Source organism: Nuphar pumila, chromosome 2 (assembly GCF_984573655.1).
Source record: "Nuphar pumila chromosome 2, dmNupPumi1.hap1.1, whole genome shotgun sequence".
NCBI lineage: Eukaryota > Viridiplantae > Streptophyta > Magnoliopsida > Nymphaeales > Nymphaeaceae > Nuphar > Nuphar pumila.
The window spans coordinates 71,204,334-71,222,221 of NC_143250.1; the positions used below are offsets into that span (position 1 = coordinate 71,204,334).

Sequence of the window (17,888 nt, forward strand, 5' to 3'; positions counted from 1 at the left end):
TCCTAATGGCTAACTGGTCAAAATGACCAGAATACCCTCAAGAAAAAATGCAAACAGCCTAATAAAAGAACAAATAAATATATATGTATATATACATAATACATATGTATTCTCGTGCATATATATATATATGTGTGTGTGTGTGTGTGTGCAGAAGAGTACACATTATGCACAATATACATATGTACATTAACAAAAGGTACAATTCTCTTTACAAGCACTATAAGTAAAAGTCGAAAGATTCAACTTGGTAAATCAGTGCATATGCTTTGGAATGATGATTTCTTCTCTTGGTGTAACACACCTGGTATGATTTCATGTTATTATGATGAGGAACATCAAACAAACTCCTGAGATCCTGGGTTTCCACATAATGCTTGAGACCCACCAAAGATTGTGTCAGTGAAGCTTCACTTTTTTTTCTCACAAATTGGTGGTCATACTATTAAAAGGTATAATCCCAGAGTTATTGGAAACGCCATATAAAGGTGGGAATCGTATTCCCCTATAACCTTGCTTTAGAAGTGCAGGACACCTTGCTTCCAAAATACAATGGGAATTGCTCTTTTTTCATGCTTCCCCTCACTTCTCATGCACTTCTCGACGCTTTTCCTGCTTCCTTTCACACCTTGTGCGCTTCCCTAATTAGAATCCATGATTCTCAGATTCTAAGTTCGCAATTTTTACACCAAAAAAACATGATTTTCAAGAATATAGATAGTTTTTAAAAGAAAATGTTATAATATGTTTAAAAAAGGAGTCAAAACTAATAGAAAGTATTACGGTTTTACATTATTTTCCTGCTTTCCATTGTCTTGTATAAATGTTTAAGCATTTTTGGGTCCATTTTTCATATAAAACTCTTATAATGACGAGTTCTAATGGCTTATTTAGTTTGATACTAAGGTATTTTAGGTTTGGTAATGAACTCAGCAAGAGAATGATGGAACATAAAGTCAAAGAGCTCTTTTGTCATTTAAAAGTTAAATGCAAACCTTATATAGTATTATAGTTGTATGTACTTTCTTGTTTTAAGTTTTAAATTTTAGGATTATAACTTTGTTAATTTCATATCAAAAAAACAACATGGATCATACGTTTTAATTTGTTGAAGAACCATTCTATGTGCATACATACATCAGTACGTACATACATGTGTGTATATTTGTGTGTTTGTGTGGTTCATTTCTCATTCAATTCTTGGTTGATTCTCATTTTGCCTCCAGTTCAGTTCCCACTTTGTTTCTTGTTCAATTCCTATTTTGTTATCGGTTCGATTTCCACTTTGCTTCCAAATTGTTTCTTCTTGCTTCGTAAATTTTTTAAAGTGCCTCCATGTTTCCACTTCTCGTATCATCTCCCGCTTCTGCTTCCCTGTCTGGCAATGTTGTATAATACCTTTATTGTTCTCCAAACTTTTTTGGAATTTGAAAACTTTCAATCACGTCAATCAACTTAGTGTCACGTTTTACAGCTGACTTGTCTTTTGGCTGCCATAAGATGTCTCTATTCTTTGCTCTTTTCTTGTCAATCAAAAATTCAATATATGGGAACAAGTTGGTAGTGAGATTTGAGCTTCCAATTGAACAGTATGGCTACCTAAGTTGTGATTTTCTCATTTATAGCTGCATTATGTTGTCTAAGGACCACCATTTGAACTATTCATGAAACAACTTACATCCCTTAATGCTTGTTTCTTTCACTCTTTTATTTTCTCTGGTCAAATTTCTCTTGTAAAATAGTGATAATAATGATACTGAGAACTGACATTTATATTCCAGTTGCAAGATTGGAATAGTAGGCGGCAGTTTACATCACCTGATGACTTTTATGCTCATGAAGCAATCAGCGAAAATTTCTTTTCTCAGGTTAATACTTTTAGCTCATGTGCGTTTCTTGTTTGTCTTCAGAAGGTATTTATTTGTGGTTTTCTCTTCAGGTTGTAATTGAAAACACAAGAGCCAATAACATATTAAAGCAAGCTCCTTTTCTGGTGCCATTTACGAGCAGAGTCAGAATTTACACTGTAAGCAATGGATTTTTACGAACTTGATGCCGATCACTGGAGACGTTTGGTAGCATGAAATCACTGTCTTATAGCTTGTTCACTTTAATCAATTATTTGTGAAAGTTGATGGCTTATCTTGAGCATGATGCTGGCTTTGCAACCATCCATCCTAGGTTTCCTGGTTGGTAATGGCTTACACTCCTTGGGTTATTTTATCAGTCACAGTTGGGAGCTAAGCGACAATCAAATGAGGCGCATGCTGCCTTCACTAGACACCGATTTAGAATAAGACGTGATCGAATTGTTGAAGATGCATTTAGTCAGTTGAGCCTGTTGTCTGAAAAAGATCTTAAGGGAATGGTATGGAATGAAACTTTCAGCCAATGAGATGGTTTTCACTGTGATGATTCTGAGAAATTGAATGGCTACTGTTTCGGCATGTTTTTTCTCATGGGAGGCAAGTATGCTTTCCTATGGTGTGTTCTAGGTGATATGGCTGATTATGCTCTGATGTTTTTCATTTGTGATACATGCAAGATCCGGGTGACATTTGTCAATGAATTTGGAGTCGAGGAGGCTGGCATAGATGGAGGAGGGATTTTTAAGGATTTTATGGAAAACATAACCAGAGCTGCTTTTGATGTGCAATATGGCCTATTTAAGGTTAGTTCTTTTGCTGAAACATGTACTCTATCTTCATTTTTTTGTTAGTAAGAGTGATTTTTATAATGGTGGATTTTTCTTTCATTCAAAACTTGTTGATGCCTTGGTCTTCTTTCTTTCATTCACTTGTTCTTATGTGGTATCTTGTCACCCTTTTATTTATGTTCTCTTTTTTCGTGCCTTGAAAAAAATGATAGGCTTTTCTTTTATCCTCCTGTTTGACTTTGTGGTTTGAACTCTGAACTAAGTCTTACACCCTGCTCTATTTTAGGTGTTGGCACTGCCTAAAAGGAAATTAACTAAAGAAAAAAGTGACATTTTTGAACTCAAAGGTGTCTACTTATCAACAGTTCCAAACTGACATCACTGACCTTGAATAGTAAAATTTAACTCAGAAACTGACTGAACCAGTTCAGTTCAGGTTCGTATGGGTTTGGATGCCTGAGTTGTCTTCTACTAGTAGTGCCATCACAGGTCGAACTTGGGATGGACAATCTTTCTGTATCTGAATATGACCTCAGGGCACATGTAGGGGTGGCAAAACCTGACCCGACCCGACCCGCCAACCCGACCCGCCAACCCGCCTCTTAGGCGGGTTTGGGTTTGGAAAAAATGAACCCGTTTAATAAACAGGTCGACCCGCCTAACCCGTTGTGATCATCGCAAAATTTTTCCTCTCGTAATATTCTCTCTTTTCCTTCTCTTTTTCTTTATAATCCCTATTTCCTCCTTTTTGAAGGGAGAAAATAAAAGACGAGAAAAGAAGAGAGAAGAGAAATGAAAAGAAAAAGAAGAGAAGAAAAACTCTTTTGCGGGGTCTCACTTGACCTTAATTTGAAAATATTTAGGAAAATAACTCGCCTTCGTTTTGAAAATATTTGCGGGAAAATGGAGAGACGGGATTCGCTCGTCGGTACGAGGTTCGACCGTTCCTGGCGCCTTTACCAGGGGTAATCGAACCAATGATCGAATTTATGCCTTTTGCTTTGCCTAAATATTATCTAAGAATTTATTCTAAATCTAAAAGCACAAAGAATCATGCTTGTGCAATGCAGAGATGTATGCTCTTTTTGAAAAAATGATTTGAAAAATCTCCAAGTGCTTGATAATGGAGTGAAAAAATGGTTTTTGAATGGTAGAATCTAACTTAGAACTTGAGATAGATCAGAGAAGTTCTAAGTCTTTGAAATGATTATAGTTGGGAAAATAGATCTTTTGAATTGGGAAGAATGGTTTGAAGATGAGATAAAAAGGAAAAAGGAAAGAAATTCCAAAGTCAGAAAATAGACTTTGAATTAGATTTAGGAGAAGAGATAAAACTTGTAATGAAATTTGAATCTAAAATTTGAAATCATGATGATTTTGAGAAATCCAAATGGTATTTAGAAAATAGAAGTGGATTTAGGAAGTTCAGATGAGATCTGAAAATGAAATTGGATTTGAAATTTAGAGTTGGGAATAAAATTGGATTCCGGATCCTAAATAGGATTTGATCCAAGATCTTGAATCTAAGGTAGGGTTGGACTCTGAATCCTAAATAGATTTTGTATCTTTAAAGATGAATTTTAGGATGAAGGCTTTGAACCTCACCGAGGACATGGCGTTGGATAGAAATGATTGGAGGAAAAGGATTCATGTGGAAGACCCAAAATGAATTTCTTTTTTGGTTCATATCGCTGACCCCAATTGTTTTGGGATGAAGGCGTAGTTGTTGTTGTTGTTGTTGTAAAGATGAATTTTAGGATCTAAAGTCTGGATCTTTAAGATGAATTTGAATCTGAAATCTGAGATCCAAAGTAGAAATGGATTCTGGATCCTAAAATGGAATTGGATCTGAAGTCTGAGATCCAAAGTGGAATTGGATTCTGGATCCTACAATGGATTGTGGATCTGAAGCCTGAGATCCAAGAGGTGAAGATTTGTACTTTGAAATCTGGATCTAAGTTGGGATTAAAATCTAACTTTGGATTTTGGATTCTGAAAGTCCAAATGGGCTTTTGAAGATGGATCTGGGTTTTGAAAACCCAGATTAAATTTAAAACTTAGAAAGAGACTTGAATTTGGAATCAATCTTAAAACTTGGATTTTGAAGATAAGAAAATAAACTTGATTTTGAACTTTGTCAAATTGGAATTCAAATTTAAAGTTAGAATCTAAAAATGATATTTTGAATTTACAAGTGTTGAAAATTGATTTGAGAAGTGAAGAAAAAGAATCACTTGGAATTTTGAAAATGGAGTTTTGAAAATATGATGACAATTTTATCCTAAATGATGAATGAATTTTTGAAGAATTTGAAATTGGATTTTGAAAATCATATTTCATTCTTTAAATGAATGTAGATAAGATTAATGATATAATATATCCCTGACTATGGTCATTGGATATATTATATAACAATCATATTTAAATTCAAGTGAAGAATTAAACATATTTTGGTGCTTTTATAGAGTTTAAAATGAAATTAATTCTCAATATATCCTGACTATGACCATTGATATATGTATTGAATTAATTTTAGACTAAACTCTGATAAAAGAGGAAAATATTTAAAGAAAATATGATGAATTTTTGAAAAGGATCCAGTGTGGATCCAGTGTTATTCTATAAAAGAAAAAAAATCCTAAGTTTTGTTTGCATCCTGACTATGGCCATTGATGTAAATCATCAACTTAGGATTAATCACCTTTTATAAAATGGTGCATGTGCCATTCATGTTTCACCATTTGTGAGATTTTGAAATAAAAAGTAAAGTGACATGAAAACAAGCAATTCATGATATTTATAATGCTCATTCATTCTATTCTAATACTGAAAATGTAAATATTCTCACTATATCTAGCTACTCGAACTGAATTTGAAATCCTAATCTAAGAGAGACATTAACATTTCTAGGAATTCCTGCAAGAAAGAAGAATTAGCACCAAGCCAAGATAAAAGGAAATGGAAGAAATTAATGTTAGCTTAAGATGCTATATGGCATATTATGAGAAAGTATACACGTATATATATATATATGTATATATGTATACATACATATATGTATATATATATAAGCAATGCCATAAGCAAACGGAAGCTCATACGTGAGAGGATATGTATAATGGATGAGAGCAAGAGCCAGGATGGTCCAAAGCAGGTATAGTTTCTATACTGCAAATGTTAGCAATCAACTGCAAATTTCCTTGATCGCATTCCCTAAATAAAGTCAAAACGATGTGATGAGGCAGTTCTTCATTTACAACTGACAGATCAATACACCCCAAAAGCAGTGCCATCATTATTTACTAAGAAATTGTTGAAACACACCCAAACACAATCCAGGATTTGTAGAGGAGTCTTCTGCTACATCAATGGAGGTCGTGGCACACCTTGAGTCAGTAGCTGGACTAGGAAAATCATTATGAGATTTAAGTTTAGTTTGAGTTGAAGAGAACCTGAGATTATTGGATTCAGCTCTAGTTGAAAAGTGTGAGGCTCCTAGAGCATTTGCAATGGAATATGTTGTATAAAAAGTGTGAATGGTTGTGTGATTAAGTGAGCTAACAGAGGTTGTGAGGACAGGGTGCATGATATGAGGTGGATGATGAGGTAGTACAAATTTGAGCTTGCGCCTGAAGATGCTGAGACAATAGCACTTGCTATTGATGCTGTTGCAAACACTAAATGCAGTTCATTGACTAGATGATGATTGATGAGCCTACAATGATGGTGTCTGGTATTCAAACTAAATGATGGTTGTGGTGGAAGCCTTTGGTCATCTATCTGTTTAAAGCTATTGACTGGGTATTATATATATTGATGACATCGATCCTTGTATATAAGATGAGGAGATTTTGTTGCTCAAGGTTGGAAAGAGGACAGCCAGTGCTGTGGACAACTCAGAGAATATGTCACAAGGTGTCACAAGGGAGATTTTGGGGATATTTGTTACTTGGACAGGCTTAAAAGCTACATATGAACCAACTTGTTCATGCTAGAGAGTCCGACACATGATCATCGAACAACAGAAACTATTACCTTCTGTTTGATTAAATTATTACAAACAATATAAATCAATCCAGGAAATAAACACTCAAATGGTCTATTTGGAGAAAAATTAAAAAAATCATGCTGAAAGAAATGAACATTTGAATCAAAGGAAAGATTGATTAACCCAAGTTGTCATTTTGAATCAAAGGTCAAAAAATCAGTAGTATACCACATTCAGAGTTAAGCATTTTGATTTAAAATACCAGATATCTAAAATGATAACTCTGAATCTGGTATATATGAAATCAGTAGTAATTTCTTTCATTTCCTTTTATCTTGGCTTAGTGCTAATTCTTCTTTCTTGCAGGAATTCCTAGAAATGTTAATGTCTCTCTTAGATTAGGATTTCAAATTCAGTTCGAGTAGCTAGATATAGTGAGAATATTTACATTTTCAGTATTATAATTAGAATGAATGAGCATTATAAATATCATGAATTGCTTGTTTTCATGTCACTTTACTTTTTATTTCAAAATCTCACAAATGGTGAAACATGAATGGCACATGCACCATTTTATAAAAGGTGATTAATCCTAAGTTGATGATTTATATCAATGGCCATAGTCAGGATGCAAACAAAACTTAGGATTTTTTATCTTTTATAGAATAACACTGGATCCACACTGGATCCTTTTAAAAAATTCATCATATTTTCTTTAAATATTTTCCTCTTTTATCAGAGTTTAGTCTAAAATTAATTCAATACATATATCAATGGCCATAGTCAGGATATATTGAGCATTAATTTCATTTTAAACTCTATAAAAGCACCAAAATATGTTTAATTCTTTACTTGAATTTAAATATGATTGTTATATAATATATCCAATGACCATAGTCAGGGATATATTATATCATTAATCTTATCTACATTCATTTAAAGAGTGAAATATGATTTTCAAAATCCCATTTCAAATTTTTCAAAAATTCATTCATCATTTAGGATAAAATTGCATCATATTTTCAAAACTCCCTTTTCAAAATTCCAAGTGATTCTTTTTCTTTACTTCTCAAATCAATTTTCAACCCTTGTAAATTCAAAATATCATTTTTAGATTCTAACTTTAAATTTGAAGTCCAATTTGACTTTGAAATTCATTTGTATATCCAAAATTCAAATTCTAATTCAAATCAAATTTCAAAGTTCAATTTAAACTTTGAAATTTCTGTTTCATCTTCTGATTTCAAAGTTCAAAATCAAGTTTATTCTCTTATCTTCAAAATCCAAGTTTTGAGATTGATTCTAAATTCAAGTCTCTTTCTAAGTTTTAAATTTAATCTGGGTTTTCAAAACCCAGATCCATCTTCAAAAGTCTCATTTGGACTTTCAGAATCCAAAATTTAAAGTTAGATTTTAATCCCAACTTGGATCCAGATTTCCAAGTACAAATCTTCACCTCTTGGATCTCAGGCTTCAGATCCACAATCCATTGTAGGATCCAGAACCCAACTCTACATTTGGATCTCAGACTTCAGATCCAATTCCATTTTAGGATCCGGATATCAGATCTAACTCCATCTTGGATCTCAAATTTCAGATCCAAATTCATTTACGATCCAGAATCCAGTTCCATATTGGATCTCAGACTTCAGATCCGAACTCCATTTCAAAAACTCAGATTCAATTCCCATTTAGGATTCAAAACCCAGAATTCGATTTTGAATCTCAACTCTATTTAGAACCTAGACTTTGGATTCAAATTCCCTCTTGATTACAGATTTCAAATAAAATTTTATTCCCAATTCCAACTTTCCAAATCCAATTCCATTTCATTCCAAAATCCAAGTTTATCTTGATTCTCAAAATTCCAAAAACCAATTCTATTCCTTAATTCTATTTTGATTTTCTCAAATCTTATTCTGATTTCAAGCTTCACAACTGAAATTCAAATTACATCCCAAATTTCATCTTTATCTCAATTCAAAATTCTAAAATCAAAGTCCATTCATGTCTTTGAGATTTCCTTTCTTCTCCTTTTTATCTCATCTTCAAATCATTCCTTTCAAAGTCCAGATTTATTTTTCCAAGCTCTGATCATTCCAAAACTTAGAACTTTAAATCTTAAAGTTCTAAGTTAGAAACCATTTCTTCACTCTATTTATCAGAAACACTTGGAGATTTTCAAAATCATTTTTTGAAAGAGCATACATGCTTGCATTTGCACAAGCATGATTTTTTGTGCATTCTTAGACTTAGGATAAATTCTTAGATAATATTAAGGCAAAGCAAATGGTATAAATTCGATCCTTGGTTCGATTACCCCTGGTAAAGGTGCCAGGAACGGTCGAACCTCGTACCGACGAGCGAGCCCCGTCTCCCAGTTTTTCCGCAAAATATTTCAAAACGGAGGCGAGTTATTTTCTCAAATAATTTTCAAGTCAAGGTCAAGTGAGACCCCGAAAATGAGTTCCTCTTCTCTCTTTCTTTTTTTTCTCTTCTCACTTGCTTTTCTTTCTTTTATTTTCCTCCCTTCAAAAAGGAGGAAAATAGATGTTAGAAAAGGAAAAGAGAGGGAAGAGAGAGAAAACCACAAGAGAGGAAAAATTTTGCGATGATCACACCCGTTTATTAAACGGGTCGGGTTCGTGTTAGGGGTATGCCAACCCGTCTGCCAACCCGCCAACCCGACCCGCCAACCTGACCCGCAAACTTGAGAACCCGTTTACCCGACCCAACCCATTTATTAAATGGGTTGGCGGGTCGTGTCGGGTTACCCGTTTATTAAACGGGTCGGGTTCGTGTTTGCCACAGCCGACCCGTTTAATAAACGGGTCGGGTTCGGGTTGAGGTATGCTGACCCGCCTACCCGACACGATTGCACCCCTAGGCACATGTACCAGGTCCAGGTCTACTTGAACCTAATTAGTTAGGATAAGATTCGGGTCCTTCATGGGTTGAATGGGGACCAAACTGTTAAAATGCATGTAATTCATATATATATATATGGTTATATATATAAATATGAAATTGTCTAAAATACCCGATAGGGGTATTTTAGTCATTTCACAAGTACCCAATAGGGGTACTTGTTATTCTTCTTTTATTTTCCCTTTTATTTTTTGTAATTTATATTTTTTGCTCACACAAAAGGGGCCCCACCATGGAGTCGATGGGGCCCCCAACGGTCACATTTGTGACCGTTGGGGGCTCCCAACGACTACATGGGGAGCCCCTAGGTGGCTCTCCTTTTAAGGCCTTGTGGCCATCCCCCCTCTCCTTCATTTGTGTATATATAGGGGTGAACCCCTCTTGTATTCTTCACTCTTGTGAGAGTTCTCTCTCTTTTCAATAAGAGATTTATATTTTTATGTTGTGTTGTTTCTTGTGGGTTTGGGTGTTAGTCCCTTTTGTTTGTTCATTAGTGTATGTTGTAAGTGCGTAACGCACTCTTTGCTTTTTCGCATATTTCATTACATGGTATCAGAGCCTTGTGTATGCTCTTCTTCTTAATATTGCTAGTTGAGTAGTTATATTATTGGTTTTTTGTATCTCTCTTCGTTTGTTCTCTTGTAAGTGATTAAATGGAAGGGTAACAAAAGATTGATCTCTCCTTCAAGCTCAATGGCTCCAACTACATGATGTGGGCTGCCGCCATGGAGAACAACCTCAAAGGTAAAAAAACTTTGGGGATGTGTTATGGGCACCATTCTGGAACCGCAACTCCAACTCACTAAGATGGATGGTGATCAAGAGAAAGCTCTTGAAGGAAATGCTCGCATGAAGGCCATTGAAGATCACCAATCTAAAGTGGAAGATTGGGAAAATAAGCATGCGAAGATTTTTTGCTTGGTTCATGAACAATGTGGAGCTCAAGATTTGCGCCAACATTGCTAAGTTTCGGATGGCTAATGAAGCATGGTTATTTATGAAAGGTATGTTTACTCAAAAAGACCTTGCTCGTCAATTCTTTCTTCAAGAAAAAATCCGGACTATCAAGCAAGGAGAAATGAGTGTAAGAGACTACTATAGCACTCTTGGACCCTTATGGGATGAGTTATCTTTACTAGAACCAAAGTGGGTTTCTAGTGTGGATGTGGAACTAAGAAAAGAACAAATGGAAAATGAACACTTTTTCCAATTTCTACACGGGCTTAGACCCGAATATGAACAAGTTAGATCTTCCCTTCTTCATAGATCTAAGCCTCTTCCTTTGGAAGATGCCATAGCCGAAATATGTCAAGAAGAAACTCGTCTTGGCATGATTAAAGGGGGAGATGATGTTTTGGCTGTATCTAAACCTGACAATCATGTAAAAACCTATAACCCTCCACACTTTGGAAAACAAAATAATTATAGTGGCAACTATAGAAAAGCTATTTGCCATCATTGCTCAGAACCGGGTCACATAAGACCTAATTGCCCTAAGTTGAATGAAGCACCTAAAAACAAGGTTGCCTCCGTTGAAGAAGCTACTCAAAAGAAGAAGGAAACTATCAAAGGGAAGGAGTCTTTTTCTCTTGTCCAACTATCGGAAGCACTACAAACTCTACTAAAGATTCCATCAACCTCGGGTGCCGCCATATCTTCTTCCTCTCCTCCAGGTATGTCTTCCTGGATCCTTGATTCTGGAGCTTCCTTTCATATGACTCCTCTTGAAAATGAGCCTTCCGATTTGTGTAATAACTCTAAAAACTCCTATGTTTCAACCACCGATGGTACATCTTTACAAGTAAAAAGTTTTGGAACCTTAAATTTTTCTAAAGATTTCTTTGTGCCAAACGTGAGAGTGGTACCCTCAACTTAATTTAAATCTCCTCTCTGTTGCTTAAATATGTGATCATGGATGTGAAATCTCCTTCTCAACTACGAATTGCTCTATACAGGATCTCCGGTCCGGGAAACAGATTGGGCAAGGCCATAGGAGGGGAGATCTCTATTACATGAGCAACTTGAAACTTCCCACCAACTCTTTTTGTAACCTTGTCCAAGATAAAAATATTGAAATTTGGCATCAAAGACTTGGACATCCAAGTTTCTAAAAAATGTACTCCTTTCCATTTGGAAAGAAATTTTGTAATGAGAAACATTTTGTTTGCAATAGTTGTATTTTTGGCAAGATGAAATCCACCCCGTTTCCAAATCGAACCTTTGTGTCCAAAAGACCTTTTGAGTTAGTCCATTCCGACGTTTGGGGTCCTTCCCCGGTCATGTCTAAAGGAGGATACTACGTTACTTTCATTGATGACTACACTAGATATGTGTGGATCTACTTTCTCAATTTAAAATCCGAAGTCTTTGACTTCTTCAAGAAATTTCATATGATAGTCAAAAATCAATTTTCAAGTAATATCTCTACTCTTAGATCCGATTCAGGTGGAGAATATCTATCAAATGAATTTCAAAATTATTTAGAAATAAATGGAATTTGTCATCAAAGATCGTGTTCTAGGACTCCTCAACAAAATGGTTTAGCCGAAAGAAAGCATAGACACATCATGGAAACCACTAGGACACTCCTTATTTCCAAAGAAATTCCAAAGAGTTTTTGAGCCGAAGCGGCCTTAACCTCAACTTACTTGATAAATAGAATGATATCTTCATCCTTACAAAATACATCTCCATATGAAAAACTATTTGAAAGAACAACCGATTTCAATAGATTAAGAATTTTCGGGTGTAAATGTTTTGTCCTTACTCATAAAAGAGACACATTATCTCCTAAAGCTATTGAATGTGTTTTCTTAGGATATGGAGAAAATCAAAAGGGTTTTAGATGTTTTGACTTGAGCAAAAGGATATGCTCAGGAATACAGTATAGATTATGAAGAAACTTTTGCACCTGTAGCTAGGATGACCAGTGTTAGGACTCTTATCGCCGTCGCATCAGTCAAAAAATGGCCTATCTATCAACTAGATGTTAAGAATGCTTTCTTAAATGACGAATTAAATGAAGAAGTTTATATGGATCCTCCACCAGGAGTGTGTATTGGTAAAAATAAAATTCTCAAACTTAAGAAGACATTATATGGTTTAAAACATGCCCTAAAGGCTTGGCATGATAGATTTAGTAATGTAATGATAAATTTGAATTTTCGTTCATTTTATACTGACACTGCTTTGTTTGTGAAAAGTGCAGGGTCTTCAGTAGTTATTTTACTACTTTATGTTGATGATATGATCATCATTTAAAAAATTATTTAAAATAAAATGAGATTTCACATCAAAGATCTTGTCTAAATACCCCTCAACAAAATAGCTTAGCTGAGAGAAACCATCGACATGTCATTGAACCTACGAGATCTTTGCTTATCTAAAAAAATGTTTCATTTTTTTTGTGTATTGAAGGTGCCTTAACTGCGGTATATCTTTTCAACCCAATGCATTCATCCTCTTATAAACATATCCCCAATTAAAAAATTATATTGAACTTCTCCAGATTTAAGAATCTTTGGATGTAAATGTTTTGTACTTATTGATAAAACAAGCAAATTATCTCCCAAGGCCATTGAATGTGTGTTTCTTAGTTATGCTAATAACCAAAAAGAGTATAGATGCTATGATAAAAAAATGACAAATTATATGTTTAAAGATATGTTAGCTTTTTGAAAAAATGAAAACGGTTTGACTTTGATAAGCTTAACGATAATTTTGAGTATTCTTTTTTGTTTGACTTATTTCCAAAAAAGACCTTTGATGAAATTATGCATGATAATGATCATGATGACATGCATATTGATGTCTCTGATATTCCCATGGATGATACAAAGAATCGTGATATTCAAACTTATTTCAGGACTCTTGATCATCCTTCATGTGCACTTGATAGATATTCACATAACCAAAATCTAGGAGAATCTAGTATTAGGAAATCTAGTAGATCCTCTAGACATCTTAAAGGGTTTGTGTCATATGCGACTTTTTCACCTAAATATACATTCACTCTTTTTATGAACCCTCAACCTACAAGGAGGCTAAAGAAATTCCCGAATGAATTGTTGCCATGAGATTAGAACTAGGTGCCCTCGAGAAAGCCAAGACCTGAGAAATTCAACCATTACTTATAGGGAAAAAGACCATAGTATGTAGGTGGGTCTATAAGGTCAAAATCAATGTTGTAAGTATCATTTCGTTATCTGTATCGGTTGGGCAAAAAATAGGTAGATATTTAATATATTTTTTTTAAATTCTAAAAAAATCAAGAAAAATAAAAAAAAATTAGAAAAAAAATCTAAAAAAATCATAACACATGAAACAATGATGAATTGCACAAAATACAAGCATAAAATCACATATGAAGCATTTATGTCTTTGTGAGCTACATAAGACTCTTGCAATTAAGAACATGCCATAAGACTCATATTTTATATTAAAAAAATAAAAACAAAATATTATATAAAACCTCAATAATAATAATAATAATAATAATAATAATAATAATAATCTTCTTCTTCTTCTTCTTGTCCTCCTCGCCCTCGTTATGTTAAAATTAATGACCGTACAATTGATAATTGACAATGTAAATAAAAGGCTACATAATTTAAATTTTAAACACAATTAAAGCCTTAACTAACAATATTAAATTCCCATCCAAGTCATACTAAATTGTCATAAGTCAGAACTAAACTACTAAGAGTTCATGATAACTAAAAACAATACATTTAACCAATGTCTTATATACTAATATTCATCTCTAAAGTTCTAAACTATAAATATCCTAAAACTAAACTATCTTCTAGAGCTTATTTGCCAAACATTAGGACAATAATTCCTTAGTGTTGCATCCAATTGCCATGCGATGATCTCTTTATCTTCGGCCATTTTTTTGCCAAGTGGGTTATCATCATCATCATGTTCAGAATCTGGAACGATGGTTAAAAGTCCTTTGCATTTTTGCAAAATTCTTCTTACATCAGCATGAAAAGTGATAGGAATAGATGGATAATCACATGGACGTACATTTTAACGAAGACCTGCAATATATTGCTTAAATCTATGCAATCCACCTCTAATAATAGCACCACAAAACAAACATCTTAATGATGACCCTGGTCGTGGTAAATCATCCATGCTTCTACAGTATTGCCATACATGATCTATAAGATGAACATGAGGACGACATCGAAAGATCTAAAATAATACATAACCAATTAACCATCAAATAAAAATATAAGCATACAAATATTCAACAGGTTTACACACACATAGCAAACTTAAGTCCTAGCAGTTTCCCCCAAAAAACTCAATAAGAAGCAAAAAATCGAGTGGAAAAAAGGTGAAAATGCATTCTTGAGAAAATCGCAAAATCTCTTTCCTTTGCGCACAAATCAACTCCCAAATCGCTTTCACGACTCTTAGGGAGCGTGGGTTCTCCTCTAATAGCCTCTACACAAATGAGGGAGTCTACCCTCAAGAGGTATTTAAAACCCAAAAAGTAAAAAGGTAACTTTCGGCTTTTTTAAAGCGCGCCAAAGGTGTATGGTACGATATGTCTTGTATCATACGATACAAGTTGATACAAGGGTATATCGTACGATACACTCGATACAAATACGATACACGCTCGTATAATGATACAAGTGGATCATATCGGTTTCTCCAAAAGTAATGATATATATCATACCATATCGTACGATATAGTATAATACGTTCAACACTGGTCAAAATAATAGGGGATGGATCATTAGAAAGATATAAAGCTTGGTTAGTAGCCAAATGTTATTCTTAAGAGTATGAAATAGACTATGAAGAGACATTTGCTCTCATAGCCCATATGACTAGTGTTAGGATACTCACTGCCTTAACATCATTAGAAAGTGACCTATTTACTAACTTAATGTTAAGAACACTTTTTTGAGTGATGACCTAAATGAGGTGGTGTACATGGATCCTCCTCCCGCTCTTGAGATCGAGAGAGGAAAAGTTCTTCGATTAAGTAAAGCTTTGTACGGGCTTAAGCAAATCCCCTAAAGCTTGGTATGATAGGTTTACAATGTTATGTTAAACTTGGGTTATAAATCTTGTTAGACTGATGGTGCTCTTTTTGTCAAAGATAGAGATACTGATATTGTCATACTTTTATTATATGTTGATGGTCAAAGATAGAGATACTGATATTATCATATTTTTATTATATGTTGATGATATCATCACAATGAGTGGCAAAAAGTTAATTGATTGAATTAAAAATATTCTTAATAAACATTTTGATATGTCTGACCTGGTTTTCTAAGATATTTTCTAGGAATTGAAGTGACTTATTCACCTAGAGGATATGTATTGTCTCAAATGAAGCTGACTGCAGATATTACTGCCAAATCTGAAATCTCTGACGATAAGAACGTTGATATGCCAAAAGTTGTAAATGTAAAATTAAGATTGGAGGATGGCACTGCGCTTGAAGATCTAACTCCATACCGACAATTGGTTTTATCCTTGACCTACTTATCCATCACCAGATCAGACCAGACATCTCTCATGCAGTTCACTTAGTCAGTTTCAGCATACATCAACTACAATGCATATGAGTGTTGTTCTACGAATTATCAGATATATTAGAAATTCTCTAACCAAAGGGCTATTTATATCTTCTTTCTCTTCTTTAGAGTTAATTGCTTATACTGATGTCGATTGGTAAGGTAATCCCAATGATAGAGTTTCAGCTACGGGTCTTTGTATGTTTTTTAGAGACTCTCTTATATCTTGGAGGTGTAAGAAGTAGTAAAAGGTCTCCTTATCATCCACAGAAGCTGAATATCGAGCCATGACAACATCAATGATGGAGATTATCTGGTTGATGGGTCTTCTCAAAGATATGGGCTTAATCATCTCTAGTCTTTCAAAGATGTGTTGTGACAATAAGAGTGTTATCTATATTGCAAACAACCATACCTTTCAAGAGCGCACCAAGTATATAGAGATGGACTGTCACTAAGTCCGAGAAGAATTTTTGCAAGGGATCATTGAATTACCTTATGTAACTTCGGAATGCCAGCTGACAAATTTCTTCACCAAGGCTTTCCCTTCACCTTTGTTTTTATCTCTTCTTGGCAAACTTTCGGTGATCACACCGTAAGTTTGAAGGGAAGTGTTAGATTATATATATATATATATATATTGTTCTATGTAAACTGGAATACCCATATTGGGTGTTTCAGTCATTTCACGTAATAGGTGTCAGCCTATTAGAGCCATGTATTCTCAATGCTTTCCTAAGCATTTTATTAGTGAAATTATATATCTTTATGTGTTGTCATGTGTGCCCATAGTGGCTATTGTGTATGCCCATTGTGGCTATTGTGTGCATGCGTTATGTTCTTTAGGTTGTTATCACTTTGTATTATCTCTTGGTGAATTAGTGCTTGTGCACTCTTTTTGTATTTGTATTTATGTTGATCCTTATTAGGATCTCTTTTGTATTTCCGCTTGTTTCGTTCCATGGTATCAGAGCTAAAGGCTCTTGAGATTGTATAATGCTTCTCCAAAAGTTCGTGATTGCAAAGGAAGGATCCTCCACAAGCATTGTCTCTTTTCATCCAAATGGGCAAAAAAATATTCATGACAGTGATTGCCTTCAAGTTAAACGACTCCAACTATTTGATATGGGCCGTCGCTATAGAGCACCACATTAAGGAAAAGAAATTATAGGGGTATGTGAGTGGTACCACATGTGAATCACAACTCATACTCACCAAAAATGATGGTGACTAAGGGAAAATTCTTAATAATGAAAATAGAAAGATTGCACTCAAAGAACATTACATCAAGGTGGAAGATTGGGAAGCCTTAAATGCCCAAATTCTTTTTTTGTTCCTTAATAACTTAGAACTCAAGATTGCGGCAAGCATAGTCACCTCTTCCTCCTCTTCTTCTTCTCTCTTTGTTTATGTCTCCTCCCTTTCCCCCGCTTCTTTTTCTCTTCCCCTTCCTCTACCTCCACTTCTTCTTCTCCTCCTACTCTCTCTCTCTCTCCCCTTGCTTTGTCCTTATTTTTAGATAAGGAAAATAACATCTTTTTAATCGTGAAAAAAATGAGATTTTTTACATGGCCAGAAAATATCTTTTTTCTTTTTAAAAATGCTATTTTCAGTTGCTCGAATGGGGGCACGTAAGGCATAGTGGTTGTGTCGTCATCTTGGGTTTTACCTCATGGGTGTTCCCGTTAGGCGATCTGATCCTTGATAAGGGTTTTCTCGTCATGAAAAGGAAAAAAAATATCATACTAAAAAAGTGCTTAACTCAATTATG

At 34.5% G+C, this 17,888-nt stretch overlaps 1 protein-coding gene across 1 annotated transcript in view; it reads left to right on the forward strand.

Moving 5' to 3' along the window:
- LOC149845734 (E3 ubiquitin-protein ligase UPL6-like) overlaps positions 1–17,888 on the forward strand; it is a 234,616-nt gene that overhangs the window by 99,895 nt on the left and 116,833 nt on the right. Inside the window, exons 13-16 of the mRNA XM_089995960.1 lie at positions 1,782–1,868; positions 1,940–2,026; positions 2,228–2,368; positions 2,546–2,671. Of these exons, the coding sequence (XP_089852086.1) occupies positions 1,782–1,868; positions 1,940–2,026; positions 2,228–2,368; positions 2,546–2,671 (441 nt within the window). The remainder of the gene's footprint in view (positions 1–1,781; positions 1,869–1,939; positions 2,027–2,227; positions 2,369–2,545; positions 2,672–17,888) is intronic.